This window comes from Cephus cinctus, unplaced genomic scaffold (genome assembly GCF_000341935.2).
Source record: "Cephus cinctus unplaced genomic scaffold, Ccin1 Ccin1_scaffold0087, whole genome shotgun sequence".
Lineage (NCBI taxonomy): Eukaryota > Metazoa > Arthropoda > Insecta > Hymenoptera > Cephidae > Cephus > Cephus cinctus.
In genome coordinates, this window is record NW_014332826.1 from 1,557,789 (window position 1) to 1,579,480 (window position 21,692).

At 37.4% G+C, this 21,692-nt stretch overlaps 2 protein-coding genes across 14 annotated transcripts; one reads left to right on the top strand and one right to left on the bottom strand.

The window, feature by feature from the left end:
• Positions 1–293: 293 nt before the first annotated feature.
• On the bottom strand, positions 294–12,846 carry LOC107272800 (growth arrest-specific protein 2). Of its 7 annotated transcripts, none has more exons than XM_025090443.1 (10): positions 12,441–12,831; positions 11,959–12,371; positions 11,085–11,829; positions 8,359–8,738; positions 6,479–6,603; positions 5,698–5,839; positions 4,241–4,487; positions 3,599–3,860; positions 3,403–3,528; positions 294–3,295 (listed from the first exon to the last, which is right to left on the bottom strand). In XM_025090443.1, the coding sequence occupies exons 4-10, from the start codon at positions 8,576–8,578 to the stop codon at positions 3,092–3,094; spliced, it is 1,326 nt and encodes a 441-aa protein (XP_024946211.1). In that variant the 5' UTR covers positions 8,579–8,738; positions 11,085–11,829; positions 11,959–12,371; positions 12,441–12,831; the 3' UTR covers positions 294–3,091. The 7 variants fall into 7 exon arrangements, with proteins under 7 accessions (XP_024946211.1, XP_024946208.1, XP_024946216.1 ...); XM_025090440.1 differs by having other exon boundaries at positions 12,431–12,831; XM_025090448.1 differs by having other exon boundaries at positions 8,359–8,721; positions 11,137–11,829; positions 11,959–12,846.
• A 194-nt stretch (positions 12,847–13,040) lies between these two features.
• On the top strand, positions 13,041–21,303 carry LOC107272816 (zinc finger CCCH domain-containing protein 18). Of its 7 annotated transcripts, none has more exons than XM_015750349.2 (8): positions 13,042–13,345; positions 14,637–14,930; positions 15,107–16,136; positions 16,544–17,040; positions 18,182–18,444; positions 18,893–19,297; positions 19,436–19,861; positions 20,049–21,303. In XM_015750349.2, exons 3-8 carry the CDS (start codon positions 15,125–15,127, stop codon positions 20,464–20,466), a joined length of 3,021 nt encoding a protein of 1,006 aa, XP_015605835.1. In that variant the 5' UTR covers positions 13,042–13,345; positions 14,637–14,930; positions 15,107–15,124; the 3' UTR covers positions 20,467–21,303. The 7 variants fall into 7 exon arrangements, with proteins under 7 accessions (XP_015605861.1, XP_015605835.1, XP_024946153.1 ...); XM_025090385.1 differs by having other exon boundaries at positions 13,042–13,340; XM_015750368.2 differs by lacking the exon at positions 14,637–14,930 and having other exon boundaries at positions 13,052–13,127; positions 13,194–13,345.
• Positions 21,304–21,692: the final 389 nt, after the last annotated feature.

A 21,692-nucleotide genomic window follows, 5' to 3' on the forward strand; every position in this document is an offset into this window, starting at 1 on the left:
TGTCCCCTATTATGGATACAGTCATAAAGAAAGGAAGAGAGGAACATGAAATTCAATAAAATTTATGCTGCAAACAAGCACAGTGCTTAATAATTACAATTACATAAATTTATGGAAAGATCTTAACTCGATGTCATTACGTCTGTCAACTAACAGAAGGTAATAACATGAAACCTCTGTTGCCTCACGTGGTAACTCTTAGCCCTAAATCTTCTATACCGGCAACAGACGATGACGATACAGAGAAACGGATGCAGAAATATTTGTTATTAGCATTTTCGCTATTTTCTGAATTTTCTTGCACAGAATAAAAGACGTTTTTAATACGTTATCTATTGGCACATGTTTTTTACAGTTATCGTATGCGATAGGGTGCAGAGTTACACTTGCGTGAGTCTACACTTTGCACCTGATACAAGAAAATCCTACCATTTGAAAATGCTATATGAGAGAAAGGCAAGACCAAGGTTTTTATCAACATGGAACATCACAAATACAATTTCTATGGTCGTCATAATTATCAATAAGTTTATATATTAACAGGAAAGGATACAAATAACATATATTACTATATGTTACTAACAAAGTAATGTTCTACTGACGACAATGGGACGGAATTAGTTATCCGTTAAATGCATCCCCGGTCAATAATCTGTTTTAAAAACAGTAAGTTTTGCGCAAGTAATGTTAACTCTTGTTCAAGTAGCGTTAATGCGTATGAAAAGGCTCGTAGAAGAATTAATCCTCGATTAAATGTAAGTGCGAAAATATACTATCTTAATCCTACGGATACATGTTACTTTGGCTAACCGGCAACGCTCACGCGAGTGTGTTTTTATCTAACGAAAAAGACCATTATAAAACGATGCTTGAAATTTCATATGCTTGCATATTGATGTCAAATGTCATCAAAGAAATGCTCAAAATTTATTTATGGTGTAAATTCAGCATACTATCGGCTTTCCGAAACTTTATCCAAAGCTGCTGTGATAATATAAAAATATCCTTTTTAGCTCTTCTTTCAATCTTGCACACCTTCCAAAAATTGAAGATGCTTAACGTGAGCCAAGCAATCTTAATCCTGATGATAAAAATCAAAATAGTCAAAAATGATTACACAAGCCTCAGTTAAAATTTATAATGTGCCCATCCCGTAATACGTACATTTGTATTAGATTTGTGATAATCGTAAGAATATGAAGGTGCATTGGATGAATTACCGTTATAAGTTGATATATTGACTAAATTACAAAAATTTGTTGTTTCTTATAAACTTCTTACCCTATCTTTTGGATATACTATCAGTCAAATATTGCTTTTCAATGGCTAGTGACAGAATCAATGTTTTGGAAGTATTGGAGTTCGATACATCAAAAGGCACCAATCTAATTTTCTTCCTAATTAAACAACCGGGTAAAAAATATAGTAGTGTCATCGCAAATTTTATGAAACGTATCGCAATTACCTACGATAAACATTCGTATGAACTGATACATAGATTTTCGAGATGAATATCGATCTGGCATTACATTGTGTTGGACTTTGGGGGAGTCGTGTCATTCTTACAAGATTGAACACAGCTGTGTTCGTTATGTCACAATTGTTTTCGAATATATTAACGTTTGTGACGTTTGTAACGTGAATGTTTCGCACGAATATTGGTGTATCTTTTTACGCTTCCTTTCAATCGTCACTACTGTAAGAACGTTACTTATCATGAAACCCCAAGGTAATAGATTAATGAAGGAGTCATTGAGAATTTAGAGTTAAATTATAAATATAATTATGAGCATCGAATGTATTGCAGCTTTCATGAAGGATTGATAGATTTTTTTACAGATTAGTTATCCTGAGTCTTTAATCGCACTTTTTTATAAACACTGATGCATTTCAGTGAAACCCACATGATATCGAACAAGGGATGTCACATGCAGACGCTAGAGATACGAAGATAATGTTTTATGGCTTATAAAGTCCATGACATTAAGTCAATGCATTAACCACTAGACTGTAGCATGCGCAATAGGGCACCAAATACTATATATCCTAGGTCCAAACTGGGGAACATTCCCTATTCTCGGTCAACAGCGAGTCAAGTGGTTAAACGTGCGTGAGAAATAGCCTGAAATTATTAATATTTTTGTATCCACATTCCACGTAATTTGAAATTTTTTTACATGTTCTATTCTATTCGTATAGAAAATAATTTGGTTATTATGATCGTAAACCTATTACTATGTGATCAAGTTGTAGGTATGAGTTATACGTGAGTACAGGCATGTGTCGATTAAATGGACAATCTACATGAAATATATGAAAGGATTCCTTATAAATTAGAGTCACGTCTTCCAAGCAGATTAATAAAAAGAATATTTTTTGACACGACCTTATAGACTATGTGAGACTGTCTTATGCATTCGCCATTAAAGATAATGTCTCATGTTTCTATATGTATAGAGTGTCTATAAATTTTGGCAATAAAATTTCAAACAAACGGTAAGCCGATTCAGCTAAATTTTCATAAGGAATATTAAATTCCAGATATACATAAAACAGCATATTTACAAATTTCCAGTACTTGTGGTTCAAATGCAGTACGTGACTAAAATCCAGAATGTGCTCAACCTTGATACCGTTATGATTTCGGCGCAAAATACAAATAGTCGCTACTGCGCATATCACTAGGGTAACCTAGATGCGAGTGCATGGCTTAAGCGGTCGTGCCTCAAGGCAAACCTGTTTGTCTCGATATTTTTTAGTCATAGGATCTCGAACTTAATACTATTTTTGTTACTGGTCACGAATGAGTGTTCATCGACAATAGTAACTAAGTATGTATAAAATTTACGCGTTTATCAGGAATGAGTTATGTGGGCGAATTGGGTTTTTAATCTTTATAGAAATATATTGGAAATTTAAAAATGTAAGTCCTGACATTTGCTTCCAGAAGGATTGTTGATAGGGCAGAGTGAACGGAAAGGGAGTATTGTGAATAGAAAATCTAACAAAGTAAACAGTCCAATCAATTGGATTTGAGCGAACTATTTAGAGAGAAAGAACGAGAGAATTGGACGTACGCATTGTACTTAGGCTAACGGCCGGAATGCGTTTCTGGTGGCGGACTGTGGTACTTTGCACGGATGTGAAGAAAATTGCTGTGCTTATTAGCGAGAGGGCGTGGTGTGCTTTCGCGATTGAGGATCCTCACCTGACATGGGTCATGCCTTGTCAGAAAGTGTTCCAAGGTGTCCCAACCGCCACCCACTCTTACCATCATGTGTCGTCCCTTGAGAAGCTGCAAAAATGTCATTAGTACTTCTTGATTGAACACAAGTAATAAGAACGTAACATGAAGTAAAACTTAGTTGTTTAGTGTGTTAACAAGTTATGAGATATACATACACGAATGAAAACATTGCGCCCGGCAATATGGTAACGGCCTTCTCCAACCTTGCGCACTATGAATTTTGAACACTTAGCTGAAGGACATCGACAGAGTTTTTGGACAGCTTCGGTCGCTCTTCGCACCTTGTAAACTCCATATGTAAACACCCAGAACAAAAGATTGGGTTATTTTAAAGGGATGTTTGGTGTATACCTTACGATCAAGTTCCGTGACTGGACCAATGTGTTCAGGTGGTACGGCTGGTGATGGCGATGGCGAACTGGACGGCGAAGATACTTCGTCAGGATCATCTGCACTACCCCTCGACCAGTCATCCTCCGTTGTATCACTCGGAACGCCATCACTTCCGGTGGGTCCATTATCACTTGCTGATCTTCGTAGTTCTGAGTCCTGACTTGTACCCGTTGGCGGACTGAGCCATCGGGACGTAGGTGTAGCCACTTCCGAAGTCGAACTGTCAGGAACGTAATAGATAAACGTTTAATTCATATTACTTTTTTTTCAACATTAACTAAAGTGAACTCCTAACGTTATTCAAATTCAAAAAGATACATGGAAAGCACTTGTTGCCTTCAATGAACTGTGATGTTCAATGTGTATGAATTTACCTTTTGGTGTTCGTGTTTGCGACACCTAGTCAATTTATCAGATTGAGATGACTTCGGAATATGAAACAATTTTTTATTGTTTATGAAATCCTGGCTCCGCACGAGCAATAACCCCTTGTTATAATTTCAAGATGAATACATAGTTTACTAAACCCTTTATAAACTTTAGTTTCTGCACTTGATATTCTTTTTAAAAAAGGTTTTTGTCATTGTGAGTCAACTTTACCTGCTATGTTTAATTTTGGCCGCTTGTGGTCTGGATGAAGGAGTTGGGGACGGCGATTCAAACTGCCAAGACACAAGACTGCCGTGTGAGATGCCGCTATCGGATAAACACTGAAGATCCTGCTTCTGTTCTGCAGCAATTTCTTTTTCCAACTTTATAAGTCCAGGAGGTTCCAGAGAATATCTCGCTGCTAGTCTCGCTACCTCCAGCAAGCAGATAATTACATTTCGTGGTTGTCCATGTAAAACTGAAAAAGAAAATTCTCATATACTTACATAAGGGTGAAAGTACGACAAACGTATTCGAGTTTGAAAAGCATTACAAATCAATTAGGATACTGTTCACGCAACGTCCGTGCCACATAGGCCTTGGCTCAACGACCAAGACTCTGTACGCGAAACAAATCTTGTATCTGATGTTTCGAATGAAATATCTCATAAACATATGAGAAAAGAACATTGATATATTTATTGTGAGAATTGGGTATTCTTAATAAAAAATCAGTGAGATTAATTAACAAGATCAAGACGTATGGAGGCGCCGAGGTTGCTATTTTATTATTTCAGTTCCGTCGTCGTCGTCTTCGTCTTTGCACGTCTATTACCTTTTTACGCCACGAGTGGCGTTGCCCATCTTTCTCGAAAGTACTAGAATATACAAAATATAGCATAGGGCTTATCTGCTGACTTTCGAACATTACCTATATCTGTTCGGTAGGGAGGCGAACGTTATAATATACTATATGAATGTATATGTATATACAGAAAATTTGCTATAAGATGATGGGGATTGTTAGGTTGTCGAGGTTATTTTTGGAGTGGGGGGAGGGGGGGGTGGTCTTCATTACATTGAACAAAACCACCTGCAATATCTAAAATGCATATAAAAGAAAGGGTCCGAAAAATTGTCTAATATCCAAAAACATATCAGTATACTTTGTAATGTCGCGTTATAGTCTTGAGGGGGTTATTCCCAACAATAGTGATAACTATTGGGATTACGACTATCAGGCCGGCCAGTGGTTTCCTTGGCGCGGTGGTTAGCGTCCAGGACTGATAGTCTGGAGGACCCGGGTTCGAATCCTGGTCGGAGCCCGTAATTTATAGGGATTGCTGCCTCTCGAGCGCTCCCTGACGTCTAAAATAGGAAATAAATTATAGCGAATGATATCGGGCTAGCTGGTTTAGATTTATACAACACATAAAACAGTATAAAACTTCAAATGACAAATCTAAATCAAGGACTTAAGAAAAAATGCGGATTATAACAAGAAATGTCACTCTTGCTATCTTCTTTACGTCAAGCAATACTTATCCGAGACTGCTGGAGGACTCGGGAAATTATCGCGCGATTTTATTTCTCATTTGAAAAGCATTGACTTAAAGTGTCTCAGACACCCCACGGGCCTACTCCCGGATTGAAGATTACTGATACGAGTTACTATCTAAAATGTTTACCAAGATCATCGCTCTCGAACAGAAGATTTTCATGAACTCCAAGGCGACGGCAAAACTGTATAAAATTCTCCATGTTATCGCGTGAGAAGAAACTACGACGAGCAGCATTTTCCCAACATCGTCCTCTTATCACGGGTACTGGCTAAAAACAAGCAGAAAAAAAGATTGAGAGAATTGAATGTTGATGTTTGAATTTAATAAGACAGGTAGAATTATAATATCAATCTTAGTATTACAATGTATTTCACGTTTATTCGATTAATTAGATTTCAAGGCTACCCAAGGGGACGTGGGAAAATTTAAGTCGATCGAAACGCTAAATGGCGAACCGGCTGAAATCGAAATGACGCCAGCAATTGATTTTTAACCTATTTTGGTACAATACAACGTACCATATCCAACTCGCACGCTTCTCTTGCTCGCCCACAGAAAAATGCTCAATTCATTTATTACTAATCATCGTACCAGTAGAGATTTGATTGAAGTAGATTCAAAGAAACTGTATGTACAGACAAGCAAGCTCTACGGGCATCAACACTATTAAAAAAATGTAAATCAGGATGAAAAATCGGTTCAGCTCACAGATAACGAGCCAGTGATCGCAACCTAAATGTAGATGTAAGAAATTAAATACGCTTAAAGCCATGAAGTTTTATTTTTGACAAAGAATTCATCTTTGGTATCCATATGCATTAGACATTAATATCACGTATATATAGGCCGTATCCCCTTGAACAGTCTTAAATGTTTGAAACTGACAGTTTTCTCAACGTTAACTTACTCCTTTATTTCTTCCAGAATCAATAACCGATCTTGCTTTTTCTTGAATAACCTTCGCCAATCGGCATAATACTACCCCATTATCCAAAGCGTCGAAAAAGTTTTCACTGGTTATGTGATCCACACCTAAAACAGAAATGTTAACTAACTGCACGTTTTGCCATCGAACCAAGTGTCTTTTTACTATATATTACAGTTACAACAAACATAAGGTCAGTTCGAATGTATTCTAACTGTTGTGCCCGGAGGAGGGTTGTCGAATAATACTGATTCTTGAACTTGGTTAAAATGTAAAACTAATGTTTACCGTTCGCTAAATAATCACGTTGCTGATTCGGTGTGTAACGCGTAAATCTGGTACGGATTTATTAGAGTGAAAATATACGTTCTTTCACTAGCTAACTGTCCGCTCTCGAGTTCAAGAAGCTAACCTCTAAGACATATCTGCTAGTAAGCTAGGATTGACTAGGACTGATTCTCGTTAGCACGTAGGAGGTATTCGCAAACAAAATTGCTGAACAAGAATTAATCCAACAGATCACATTTTCGTATATGAACATCTCTACCAGCATGATCTAAAAATGTACATGAAAAAACATTCTGAAATACCAGAAAAAAAAACTATGTTGAGCATCAGGTACGGTTTTCCTCGTACCACCAGAGCCCCTCAGCACGGTTGATTTTCCAAATCTTACGACTGTTCAATCACATCCAACTGATTATGGTGTAGGGGAAACGTGGAGGCAAGGAGACAGAGAGGGAAAGGGCGATGTGGTCTCGCAGAATGAACTCATAAAATAACAACACAGCGCGTGTATGTATGTACCGCCTCGTTTATTACGCCACATTAAACGAAGAATTTTACAATACAAATCCCGTCGCGTACAGTATTGCGACTCGGTCAACCGTCCGCAATCTGCCCCTAATTCCCTCTTTCTAACCCAATTCTCTATAATACTAACTGTCTCGTTGGAGAGACAGACTCCTCTTCCTCTCATGTAGTACGCGCTCTGATATCGATAACCTTCAAAGGCATCCGTGATGTCGCTTTCCTTGTACTCGGTTATCGACGAAGGCAGGATTTTGCCCAAGTAAAACCGTCTATACGGTACTTACCGAAAACGCGGCTATTCCACAATCCAGTTTAAAACAAAAGGGGCTGGCGGCCGTATCTCCCTGAATCCTCCAGCAGTGCTAGAAGTAGTGCTTCCTGGCTCCACGAGGGCATCCACTGCATGACGTAGTGTTTTACACACTTCACTGCACGCTCGCACTGCGCTACTCTATTTTCCACCTTGAAAGCTGCCTTTCTCTACGGGAATAGAGATTTCGGCTCGAAAATCACAATTTTTGAATAGCAATTTTTCCGATAGCCTTGCTAGAACTCGAGACCCGACCGAGAAGTTAACAGTCGGTAAGGGAAGTTTTGCCGCTTTTCGGGTATCGCCCTCTACCGTTGCTCGTGGTAGACCCATATTCAAAATAATTCTCTCTCCGACGCCCTCCTCGCGAGCACGTTAAGGTTAAGGTTCTCTTGGATTATTATGCGAATTTTCTAAACGTGTGTGCACATAGGAACTACGGATAATCAGCTTTAGATTGAAATGATCAATACTTTTAAGAACAGAGGATTACAGTGGTTCTCAAATCTCAATATTTATTAATCGACTAGTCTATAGTTTAACTATTTAACGAATGACTCTACCAAAGGTTAAGTTTAAGGTTTAAGGTTCAAGTTCGTACAGTTTAAGGTTCGTAATGAAAATATGCAAATGGCATATAATTTGTTAACATTTCGTTGAAAATGATTTCATATGTCATTTGTCAATGCATCTTTAAAAATTCTTAGATCTTACTGTTAGTAAATACTTCATTACTTACTTAACGTCTTATTAATCCATTCAGCCAAGTCTTCTTGAAGAGGCATGAGTTGTCGGGCTTGAGCCGAATTGAAACGTTCATGGCAGAACTCGGCGAATTCCTCTTCCTCGGACGTAGGCCTTGGTACGTCGGCACAATTAAAGACAGAAACTGAAGATGGTCCCCAACTGCTACGATAGCGCGTATGTTGACTGGAAGGAAACCGATTTTTTTGGGACATGCTGTTGATGAAAGTGCAAGCACCCCCTATTAGATCTTTCTCCAAATTTTGTTGCTATGAGAAGTCTTAGAGTTCCTAGGTCCCTATAAATACGTCTCCCGGTCTATTATTTGGCTTCCACTCGTCTGCTGTTCAACGCGCTCCTGCGAATTATGAATGCCTGTCAACAAAAAAAAACAGGAGAACCTTAGTTTCAATTTTTTCGCTTATCAAACTTTACGGTGTTATTGTGCCAATTTAGATTGCAGATTCGGTAATGAGAATCCGAACCATAATAAAGATCCAATATACTCGTTAATTAGGTATCGTCATGCGGTTAGGATTTAGTACCCGTAGTTTTCTATCGGAAGTGGAATATGTTTATTCTTAAAATATCTCAAAAGTTTCGCTTTTATTTTTAAAATGTTTACAAGCTTTAGTAAAATTGACAATGCAAAGCTAAAGTCAAACAGATTTTAAAGCAGATCAAACCGGGTGTTAATCTATATGGAAAAGATACAAAACCTTGTGAAACTAGATCACGTAGTGAGAGTTCTTTGAAATAAATCAAGGGATGCCGGCGCTCTGTATTATTTTACTTTTTTAGGTCTACCGATCTTATGGCAGATCTAGGCGATTATATAGGGTGGAGCATCTATAGTGACCAAGTGAATTTTTTTTCGGAAGCGAAGTCGGATAAAAAAAAATGTTTCAGGCAGAAGTTGTACGGTTTCAAGAGTGACGGAAGATTCCGTTATCGAGTTCCTTCCTGACTGCTGGTATCAAGGCAATTCAAAACTCAACTTTTTTTTTCAATGGGATGATGCAATTTTTCTTCCGGAAATCAAAAGAGCATTCAATTTTGACCCTAAAAGTACAAGTACAATAATGACCCAAAATTGACAGGTGATAGAATATTCAAAAAAAAAATCAACCTGTTCATTATAATTACGGCACGCTATATAAACGCTTTCAACACGATTAGGGAGGACAACAAACTTTCCGAGCGATTTTCAATCGAGTAAAAAATTAGGGGAACCTATTCGATTATACGACTAATTATGCTTTAGATCCGGTTTAGTTGCAATAAAATGAACAAACAAAAAACCAATTTACTTGATGTATAATTGTCGTGACCTGCTTTCCAGAGTATTAATATTCATAAAAATGCTCTTTTCGTTGTAATTATGTTGCTAATGTACAGTATCTCAAATTTTAAGTACAATTAACTTTTCGTTACAAGCTTCTGATTAAACTATAGTATCAATTTTCGTTTTTAACATTATCTAATTATGTTTTTTTATGTCATCCTAATATAGATTGCAAGTTCTGTTTTAAATATTTTCTGCTACACAATTTAACTACTTGCAGAATTCATAATGGGCCCATAAGGATACCGCCAATTTTTCGATGCGTGAAAATTAAAAATTGGCAAAAATCAAAGGTATACTGTTTCTAATGGAATTCCAAAGAAAAATCTGAAATAAAAATAAAAGATATCAAACATTTTCAAACGGTTAAAAATTTTCACACTATCTACTAAATATTTTGAAAAAATTTCAAATCAATCAAAATTCTCAAAACCCTAGACAACTCTAGTATTTACCTTTTCTGTTCATAGTCATACTGAATTGTTAATATTGATGATGGGGGAATGTGTAAATATTACTATAAAGCCACGATCAAATTTCGAGATTATCATAGTTTATAACCTGTATAAATGTCAAGAACTGGAAGATGAGAATATATTTGCATAGACAAAAAAGTTAACTTTATATTACTATACAGAAACTTTTCAAATCAACGGTTAACAAACTTTTATCTAGATTTATTATGTAATTGCGATTGATTTAACTAGGTCTGATTACAATCGCCAATTTTTCACTATATTTTCTTTTTCCATGACCTCTTTTACGTGATATACCATTTTATGAGTTTGTGAAATCAATAACAGACTAAATTTATTGCATGGTACGAACGGTTTTTGCCGGTCTACAGTAAAACGCATCTTTCCCCACCCCCTCCCAAATTATAATTGCAATTTTTGTCGCCTCGCTACTTTTAAGCCCATCTTCAAGTTAACTCGTCGAGTCCAACATGTTACTATTTATTCAATGAAAATTGTCTTACTCTAATATAATCTAACTTTTGAAATGACAGTTACATTGGCCGAGATAAGAAATTGAAATTTATGAAAATAGATTACATAATTGCTTTTATATTGTTCTACATTACATTGTTACATAAGAAGGCAACAAACTCTTCGCCATCAAGTAAAGTAAAAAAAAAATCAATGATCGGAAAACAGTCTTCCGGAGTAAATAAAATTTCGTGATAATTTCAAGTGTAGAATATAAATGCATAATTGTTATTAGAGCATTTTGTTACGAAGTTTTAGCTCGAATGATATTATCGTTTTCACACGACAGCAAAACATACGAAGAACAACGTGCAGACTGAAATTGCCGAAACGAGTGTATGAAATGTCTGCCTCGCACTGCTAAAAAGAAATTCTGATGTTACGTACCGATTATTCGAGTGCTGCTGCGGTCTCTCGCTACTGTTCGCGTGTTCACTACCTTTGGCTAAAAGATGTTGCTATTCGTAGTCTGCCGCCTCCTCTCACCAATAGTTTCCAATGGGCGGATGAAGGACGTGTGGACGAGACACAGTCAATTCCGAACACACGATCCTCGTTCGGGTCAATTCGGATTCTCTATGGGAGTACTGCTAAGAGCTCGGCGAAAACGAGTAAGGATTAGCTAAAGAAAAAGCTACTCTTTGAGTAAAGAGGAACCTTCAGTGGAGGGGAGTTGCGTGCTGCCGGGCTTAACGGTAGCAATGGTAGTCGGTCTCTACCAGTCTCCACTCTCGACTCTCCGCTCTCCAGTACCCGGTCTCTACTGGTCTTTGCACGACCAGACACCACGTGTACGTCAGTTGGTTGTGTACCAGCCGTAACATGCCGTGTACACGTATACGCACCATTCGCAACGCAGCGCAATGTGCATTCGATCCCCACCCTAATATTAGTCGTACGCGCCCCACCATTTGACTACGTGCATTCGTAGGGTGACTTCACGTAGCTCCTCTATCCCGGCATCACACAGTCCTTAATCAATACTTGTGCTCCTATTCATATCCCCCATTATCTTTCCTTTCTTGGACCATTTCTCGTTCATCTACCGTGAGACCTTCGAAGAAAGCTCATCCTAGGCCATTTTCAAACAGTGCTTCATTCCTGCACATCGTCGTTGCTTCATTAATATTTCCTTTTTATAACATATTTTTAGCAACTAAATTACAGGGTTAGATTATAAGCATATTCTTTTAAATAAGATGATAACGATTACATGCGCTAGATTAATTGCAATTTAAAAACTTCATCAATTTGCACTTACGAAAATCGGAATAACTCGAATTTAACAGATGCATTTTTCCCTGGTGTAGTAAACAACACGTTTTAGAACATTATTATCTTTATGAAAATTAATTCAAATCTGTTACAAAAACTTGACACGAAAAATTTTATGTTGGGTGGACACGTGAATATTTTCATGATCGATTTTCCTTTTAATGAATTTTCTCTTTGAATTAATCATTATGGAGACTGAAAGGCTATTGCGCGCGCGTCGAATTGATGGTCCATGAACGATTAAAAAATTACTTCCTGTCTTTAAATTTGTAACGTATCTGCAATCTGTCAAATTGACTGCCATGAACGCATTTGTAATGTCAGATCAAAATTCTTTCTCTTCGATCTTCCTATCACTCTCTCATCAGTGGAATTCCATTAGGTGGACTCGTACTAAAACTAAAACAATTTTTCCTTTGTATTATTCTGAACATTTCACTCTGGTATACTCTTCATACCACTTCGTACATCACCATGACACCCTTGGTCTTCTCCCGTCCTACAAAACCTGCTTTACCGTCGCGCCATCTCTCATGTATCCAACTAACCCACTAACATTGCAATAAATGTATGTATATACTAGACATGTCGTGACGTCATATCGATAAGGTAGAAATCAATATTATCGTAAAGGTAGGTAAAAGAGAATGCATCTCTTCTAAAATATAATTGTAAAGTACTGTAATGCTAAATTTCCGCCCCGTCCGGATTCTGCATAAATACGACGTTACAAATTTAGGGTGAAGCTATATAGCTATTTAGAGAGGGTTAACTAATTCATGTGTAAGATTTAAAAAGATTAATACTCATTAAATCATGTACTGAATCGACACAGTTCAACTTAGAGCCTAGCTATTCGTTGACTCCAGCGGAAACTGGTTTAAAAGGCTGCTTTGAATTTGTCGAAACAACTTCGGTAAATGGAAAAGCACTTTATACGGTTTTAATACGTGTCGGTTCGGTCATCTTTGCGGTCATGAAAACCGCCCATCGGACACATGTCTCCCATTGGGTATACAGCCATAAGAAAAGGAAGTAAGGAAAAGCGCCCATCTATCTTCACTAAATATTTAGTTCGTGTCTCAATTTTAATGAACGAGCTAATGGTGGCAATTCTTACACTGTGTCGAGCATTTTTGTATTCGTTTATCAATCGTGAGTAGTAGCGTACCCTAGCCGGCATATTTATTGTTCACAAGCTGATCACAACTCTTCTAGAAGAGTCGGATTGTAAGTGGAACGTTCTTTTGAGCACGGGAGAAGGGTGACGCCCAGAATATCTAGTCTGTGTGCACCATCTCGGGTGACGCCGGCCGTCTTGAGCGTTGGAGCCTTGAGACCTACAGAGGCCCTCAGGCAGACGCACAAGTAAGGTAAGGTTGACATTCCATAAATTCTTCACAGTGATTTTCGTTTAATCATTAATCATTTAGAATTTCGTATAGGTGTAATCACTTAATAACAGTATCGATGGCAGCCATTGACAGAGGTATTACTTATAACCTCGTCGATACATGAAAGAACCATATAAAAAAATATTCTATGCCTTTGTATCTTATTTCATCGATATAGTTAATTTAACAGATTTTTATATAAGTTACTTTCAGGATTTATTAGATTCAACATCGATACCGTATATTTGATTCGTATTGTATCATTTGTCAAAGTACATGATTGTACCTATTTTATATTTTTTTGTACCACTATCTCAACATACTCGTATTATTATTAAGTCGTTGGTATTGCACCAATTTTTGTTTGTTATATAATTGAGTTTAAAAATTTTTGTTTTTTGTTTAAAATAGTTAAATATTGATATTATATTTTCTGTTGCTTTGATGCCAACTTTTTTAAACATTTAATTTTTGTGAATAACTGTCTTTCATTTATACTGGTATGAATATATAATTTTGTGAATTGTCTATTTGTTTTACTAAATTTCTAAAAACATTGCCATTTTTGTTCTATGATCTTATATTAAAACAATTAGACTTACAACATATACTTAGTTACTCAGCCTTAACGCATTACATAATTGCATTTCAATTTAATAACTTGATTTTTTAGTCAATATTTTTTTTTACTTACCTAAATTTACAATTTTTATCTTGATTACTATAATTGAGATACCATAATAATGTTTCCAATAGAGTAGATCATAGTTCAAACTTTTTTATTGCCTTATTTTTTATCTTACCCATGGATAATAAAAACAGAGCTTTCTTTTATCAATTTATTAATTAAAAAATAGCTAAGTTTATAATTTGCAATGAACAATAATGGAATATTTTTTTAATATTTAATTTCATAATTAATATAAATAATTCTAAAAGATCATTGCGAATACAAACATGTACATATTTGAATTCATCAAGATAAGAAGTATTTAAAGCATAGAAAATTTCAATATATCAAGAGGTATTATATTCTTGCAATAATATCAAAATTTAAAGTCACTGTAGTCGATACTGTTGCAGTGGCAACCTTATTCATTAAAACGTTTCTTTCATAACCAGAAACGCAGTATATTTGCTCAAGTGTAATCTTTGTCAATGATAATATTTTTTTACCCTGGTACATTCCTTTCTCTTAAACATCCTAAAGTACATTGATCCAAATTTTTCTTGATATATCACCCGAGTTGTCCAAAAACCCTTCTTTCAGGTTGAAAGTTCAATCGCTCTAGTACCTAGTGCAATACAGACAGTTCACAGTTTAACAGTTTTTCTTAGTTTGTGTTGTGTTCGAGTCAAGAGTTAAATAAGAAACTAAAACCGCTCTGAAACAAGCGAAAACAAAAAAAAGAAAGTTTTCATTGTACCTGTGAAAGTTCAGTTGAGTATAAAGTTCTAAAAGTAAACAAAAGTTTGAAACGTGGTATAAAAATGTTTGACATGGATCCGATCGCGTGCATAACGCCCTCAAGAGCGAATACTGCATGGGCTCTTTTTGATACAGGTAAGCCCTGCGACACTACTGATGTAGCATTCATTGTGCTATGTCTGGTAGGTATGTTTAGATATAAAACACTGGATAAGAAAAATTAACGTTTCAGGAATGGGACAGCCACAGCCCCAATGTTATATGCTTATGACGTAGTTAACGTCAATACTAACGGAATTGCTTGTTCACAGGCTAAGATTCGTGGAACCATGTCTGATTCCGCATCGGAGAGTTCATCATCGGAGGATTATAATGGTCGCCGAAGTCGAATTATCACGCCGGACGGTTCAATTCCGTCCCAATTTTCACGACGCTCGTCTCATTCACGTCCAAAATCTCCAACCAGTTCCGTATCATCCAGAGGAAAGACAGTATCTCCTCAACTGTCGGGACGGGATTCTCCTAGATCGTTGAGAACAGGCATAGCATCACCAAAGTCGTCGAGGTCAGGTCCAATGTCGCCTAAATCTCCAAAATCGCCAAGCGAGCCTGACTCGCCAAGATCAAATCCAAGCTCAATCAAATCGGACCCTACATCTTCAAAGTCTTATCGTTCCCATGGAAACTCATTAGATTCGCCACGTTCTGATCATTCGGGTCCAATGACACCAAAATCATACGTGTCCGGTCCAGCTTCACCAAGATCAAGAGACGTATCACCGAATTCACCATCTTACAGAAACGTAGAATCACGACGGGAACCTTCAAAAAGCCCGCAATCAAATCATAGTTCGCCCAAGCATCCACGATCGGGTTACAATATCGGAAAACCCTTAAGCTCTGAACGAAATTCACCCAACATGTTTAAGTCAGGATCGACATTGTATGAAAATGATAGGAATTTCGACAAGCGCTCTACCTCTCGTTCACCTGTAACTAAGAAAAATGCCTTCAACGAACTAGGAGGAGAACAAATCTCGGATGGGGATATTGAGGACGAACCTGAAGTCTCGTCCAAAGTCAAATCGATGCCTATAACGCATGGTGAAGACTTGTCTGACGTGTCTGATTTAGATAGTATGGACGGCGTTGATGAACCTGATCCGGAACCACAAACTAATTTTGAACCCGGTAGAGACAGAGACCGAGATAGAGAGTCGCAACGTAGCGCAGAAGAAAAAAAAGAAAATGAAGGAAAAAGTGCTCCTGCTAGCTTGGCGGAAGAAAGCGAACAACTGGATTTCGAAGCTGATGGACAGTGGAAGGACGAACGAGAAGATGGTAACTCTATTATTAACATGATTTTTACTGAATTTATAAAATGATATCGAATCTTGTTATAACCACTAATGTCATTGGTAATAACAGAAAATTACAAACTAACCATCAAACCAGTGATGTCAAACTTTATAGATCGTATAAATGTTCGCACTTAGATCAAACGGTCAAATTTACAAATTTATTTGTTATTTCTTCGTCACAGATAGGTTTTGGGAGTCCAATTTTGGTAGATATTTAAATTTGATACGGTAAAAGCCACTGTTTGACAGATATTTAAAGAACTAGGTGTTATTTGCTATGGATCTTATAGCGCTCTCGTACCATACAAAAATTTGTCTTGTAATACGAATACTTTGCAGTATCATATATAATTTATTCAGTCAATTCAAACTGTTTAATTTCCGTAGGTGAAACTGATGTATTAACGGCGAAAGAGTCTAAGGAAACGAAGAAGGATTTCCGGACCGAGGCAGCAGATAAAGATAAGAGTAAATGTAAAGAATTAGGGGAGATGAATGAGAAGGAAGAGGGCGAAGAAGATGGTGAAAAAGTCGAATCTGAATTAGAAGAAGGAGAGCTAAGCGATGGAGAAGATGCTCGACCTGAGGAAACAGAGCCAAGACCAGTGTGTCGTTTCTATAACAGAGGTCAGTGCACGTGGGGCGTCAGCTGTAGATTTTTGCATCCAGGAGTTACTGACAAGGGTAACTATACCATGTTCGACATGGTACGGCCGATGGCCTATCCACCACATGCATCCGGTCCACATGAATTCAGGCCGCACATAGAGAGACCTAGTATAGTTCGACCGTTGCACGTATATGGTGCTCCACCACACACACCTAAAGTCGAGGAAGTGCCAACTGAATCTGCATGGGAACGTGGACTGAGACACGCAAAAGAGGTCAGTTTTTCTGTTTATTGAAGTTGTTAAACTTTCAAAGACCGTCTAGTGTTAATGAGTAATCGTTTGGTCAAAAGTACTGGTCGATATTTCGGGAATTTGTAAAAATTGCAAGAAGCGCAATGAATAAGTAAGATATTGGGGTGAGAAATTATTCGAAAAGAAGTAAAAGAAAAAGGTAGATGTATGTGCATATAATTTAAAAATGGCCTGATTGAACACGTCCCGTTTCGACTCAAGAAAATGAGTATATAATATGAAAGGATCTGACACAGGCGGATACGGAATTAAAATTTGTGACCGATATGGATGCCGCGGTTCATTTACATTGACTGTATAAAAAAATACTATAGATATTATACACTTGCAAAAAGATTTATTACATGTAACTTTGGGTTTTTAGGTTAATAACCATTCATTCATAATTTTGTGACTACTCGTTTGAAATTTATCCGTAGTTTTAGTGAGATTATCGACATCACGGGAGTCTTGGCCGTGAAGGATTATCTGGCTATTAGTAATGTGTCTGGCACTAACCTCTAAGTAATGTACTTTGGATAGAGATTTAGTTTGGCAAACGGATTTAGTCGTCGCAGCAGTGAATATTCTACCTACTATGCAACTTCTGTTGTTGCATGCATTTTGGATAGAAAGGGTCATACGTTTTACAAATGACGATAGGGATCTTCGAAAAAGATACTTGAAGAGCTGTATATTGCGCGTGCGTGCGTGTGTGTGTACATATGAACTGTTAGACGGAACTGCTTTTCAAAATAGTCATAATTTTGCCCGATAGGCGTGACAGTATCCTCACTTTTCAAAGTCCTAATGCATCGATAGTTCCATTAATGAGGTTGCACTGTACATACAGTGGAACCTCAATTTTTCTTTGCTTGCGGGGAGAGGGCAATGCTGACAATGAAGGTTGTACTAGCCTCGTCTAATTCATTGTATGGGAACAATGCCATGAAACCTGACCGAATACTGGCTGTGACAGTTGAAGAATCACAATGCGTTCCGCCCCTAACGCTATTCCTCAAATCTCCAATTATGAAAAATGAACTTATATAACGAAAAGCACATCTTTGTTACTCTACATTATAAGAAAAATGTTATTGACTTTATATTCAATGCAACATAGATGATGCGCAAAGCCAACAAGCGCAAGGAATCTGATATGGACTTCGAAGAAAAGAAAATGAACCTGAGCCTAGGCCAAGACGAATTGGATCGTGAAGCCGGATATTACGTACGTCCTGCAACTCCAGAACCTCCTGTAGAACGATGGCCAGCTCGAGAGGTACCACGTAGGGCACCGCTTCCTAGAGGAGGGACGCCTGAACGCTTCATTGAGGAAACCGAAAGCTATTATCCGCCCTCAACAGCCCCGCCCGAATATTACAGGTAACAACATTTTTATTCAACAATTTATAATTGAAAACTCAATCGCTACTGAGAAGGCTATTTATTACCCTTTTGATGAATCAAAAAAGAAACATTAGATTACGACCCACATTAGACGCAGTCCTAACATCAATGATGACCTAAAAGTCAATAATTATCAAACGATATCATATCAAGAATTCCAGAAATTCGGGTATAATATCGAGAATGTACGAATTTTCTTTTTTTTTGGTCATAAGTGCATAAGGTATAATACCGAGGCATTGCCAGGTTTGTAGAAAAAATATTGCTGCTGTATTTGAAGAAGTTGCTTTATAAATTCAAATGATTAACTACTTCGATGGTCCGTCACCCGTGAATCAGTTTGTATTTTATAATGTCTTACTGATGGATGATAGTAAGGAAAGTACAAGGACAATAATAATTAAGTAATAACAATATATTACAGGCGGGTGCACTACAAAGCAGAAATTCGCCCTGGTGCCGACTACAGAGAACGCCTTGATTATCATCCAGTGCCGAGAGGCGCACCACATTCTGTCTCTCCTCCACCGCATTCTCGTGATCGTGAAAGAGAAAGGGAACGTGAGCGCGACAGAGAACAACGCGAGTACTATGAAAAATACGAGAAGAAACATAAACGACCGTCGAGAGAGGTCATAGTTGAACGCATTCCACCAAATAAGCCCTGGAGGGAAGAGGAACCACCGGTAGCTGAAAGAGGAAGAGGCGACGAATGGGCGGATCCCTGGATGCGTAGAAAGTCTCCTAGTGCAGTACGGCGTAATCCAACATCTTCTAGAAGACCACGAAGACAGTCATATTCATCGGGTTCTTCATATTCATCTACCAGGTAAGAATTTTTATTAACAAGTAAGAGAACTTGAGACTGTTGGGGAACTGTAGTTAAAGCTGCTTATGTTAGCGTTAAATAACCCAATGTCGCTACTTCTCTATACATTAAAATGCTTATATATATACTCTCTTCTAGTTCTAGCCGTAGTTCGAGCCGATCTAGCTACAGCTCTTATGACTCCTTATCCAGGTCCCGTTCTCCGTCCCCTCCTTCAAGATCTCGGATGAGCGCTAAAGGAAAAGCAGCTCCAAACTCGCCGCCAGGTCCAACACCCGCTATAATATCTTCGGGTGTAGCACCTGGGTCGGCGACAGGAGCAGTGACTGTTCCTGCAGCTACTCAACGAGGGGCCATGCTAATGAATCCACCTGCACCTTCTCCTCGTCCACCCAAGGGTTCCATATCCCCAACAACCGCCACTCTTCATCGACGCGCTGGTCTCAATCCTCCAGCACCAAGTCCGCTTTCTTCTCATCACCGACATCATGAGAAAGGCAGAGATAAGACGTCAATTGTAGCAACTGCAGTAACCAAGGGCATCAAAAATCGATCTAGATCAAGGTATTATTATTTTTGTATAGCTTTCACTAATAAAACAGTAATAAGTAAAAAAATAAAATATTTGAAAGAATAAATCTTTTAATAAATGTTTGTGTTAGCTTTTGTATACAGTAAAAAGATAAAGGAATATAAATATCAAAAAAATGTACGTTTATGCATTATAAGGAATATTATTTATTTATTATAGATCATCGCGAAGCAGTTCAGGATCGGATACTAGCGGAAGCAGCAGCGATACGACCGAGTCCAGCTATTCTTCATCATCCACTGAAAGTCGCAGAAAGAAAGGAATGTCACCGTCAGCGATGCGCAAAGAATCTAAGAGTATTGACACTCTTAAATTGAGTGACACGAAGCAACAAATAAAACTTTCATTAAAACCATCAAATAACGTGCCTGCAGTGAAGAAAGTCGACCGTAGTGCTGTGATAGCTGGAAAGAAGAGAGCAGCGATTGATTCGCCACCGCATGGAGCAGAAAGTAAAGCAAGTGTTGCCGCAGCAGCTGCTAAGGCTGCAAAGAAAGCAAGTTCTCGACGTGAAGAATTACTTAAGCAGCTTAAAGCTGTCGAAGATGCTATCGCTCGCAAAAGGTCAAAAGTTTAAACATGTACGAAAGGGCTCTGTAAATGTGGTTTTCATTGGCATGGTGTCATTTATTACTACACCATTAAAATGTAACGCTACTGTGTGAATTGTATGTTGGACATTTGATACGCAACGTTTAACATCATATCGGATTTAATTCGTTACGATATATTCCTTTGATATAAATGACATTCGCTATGTCCTTTTGTTTCTATAACTTCAGAAATATTTCGATGTTACAACACTTGTGTGAAAAGTTAATGCACTTTTGACAAAAATCATATGGTATTTTGTTTCACGTCGAATCATATTAAGGTTAAAAAAACTATGGTGGCTTGGTTTTTCGCCTTTCATTGACAGTGCCAAATAAACTTGTTCAATTGGCTCTACCAATTTGTCATGACTGTCATCGTGATATAAGTTTAGCTATATAAACCTATTCACCGGACATTCAGGATATAATTTTGTAAATGGTTTAAACTTTTGTTATCACATCATTGTTCAGTAATGAAGAACTTTATCACGTGTGAAAAAAATTGAAAAATGGGGAAAACGAGTATATCATACCTTCGTTCAGTTATTGCAAACTAATGTATCATTTGCTATATAAGCTGATTATAAGAAAGTATGTGATCGACAGTTAACTCGTTACGAAATATACACGCATGAATGTTTATGCCCATTTCCGTTGCCTCAGAATAAAAGATAAATCCATTGATAAGTTTCACGAATCTACATTATAGTTTAGTAGATAATTTAAATGTTAACAATTGAACACAATAAAGAAGGCGTATGCAGTAGCAAATATTCATACGTTCAGCGTCAAATTTTCAAGAATATATTTTAAAACATTTATCAATGATCAGTTCTATATCCTTTACAGTTAATTTTCTAAGCCTATCAGGAGTACGATGCTCGGGATGATATTTTCGATATTACGATAAATTTCATCTTAAGATCGTCTTATTTTTTAATAATATCTATATTGTCAATTTAGATTATCTTTAGAGCGGTCTTGCTAAAGGTAGAACGTGACAACAATAGGTCTGTTCTTGTTATCTACACTTTCTGCACTTTTCAAAAAGTGCAGATTCTCTTTGGTTACTTAAAAATATCATCCAATAAGACTGCACTTTTTGAAAAGTGCAGAAAGTGTAGGTAACGAGATAAACCTACTGCAACCGCGGTCGTTATGTGTAACGAGTTGGGTTTAAGTCACACTCGTCAAACACGCGTTTGAACTA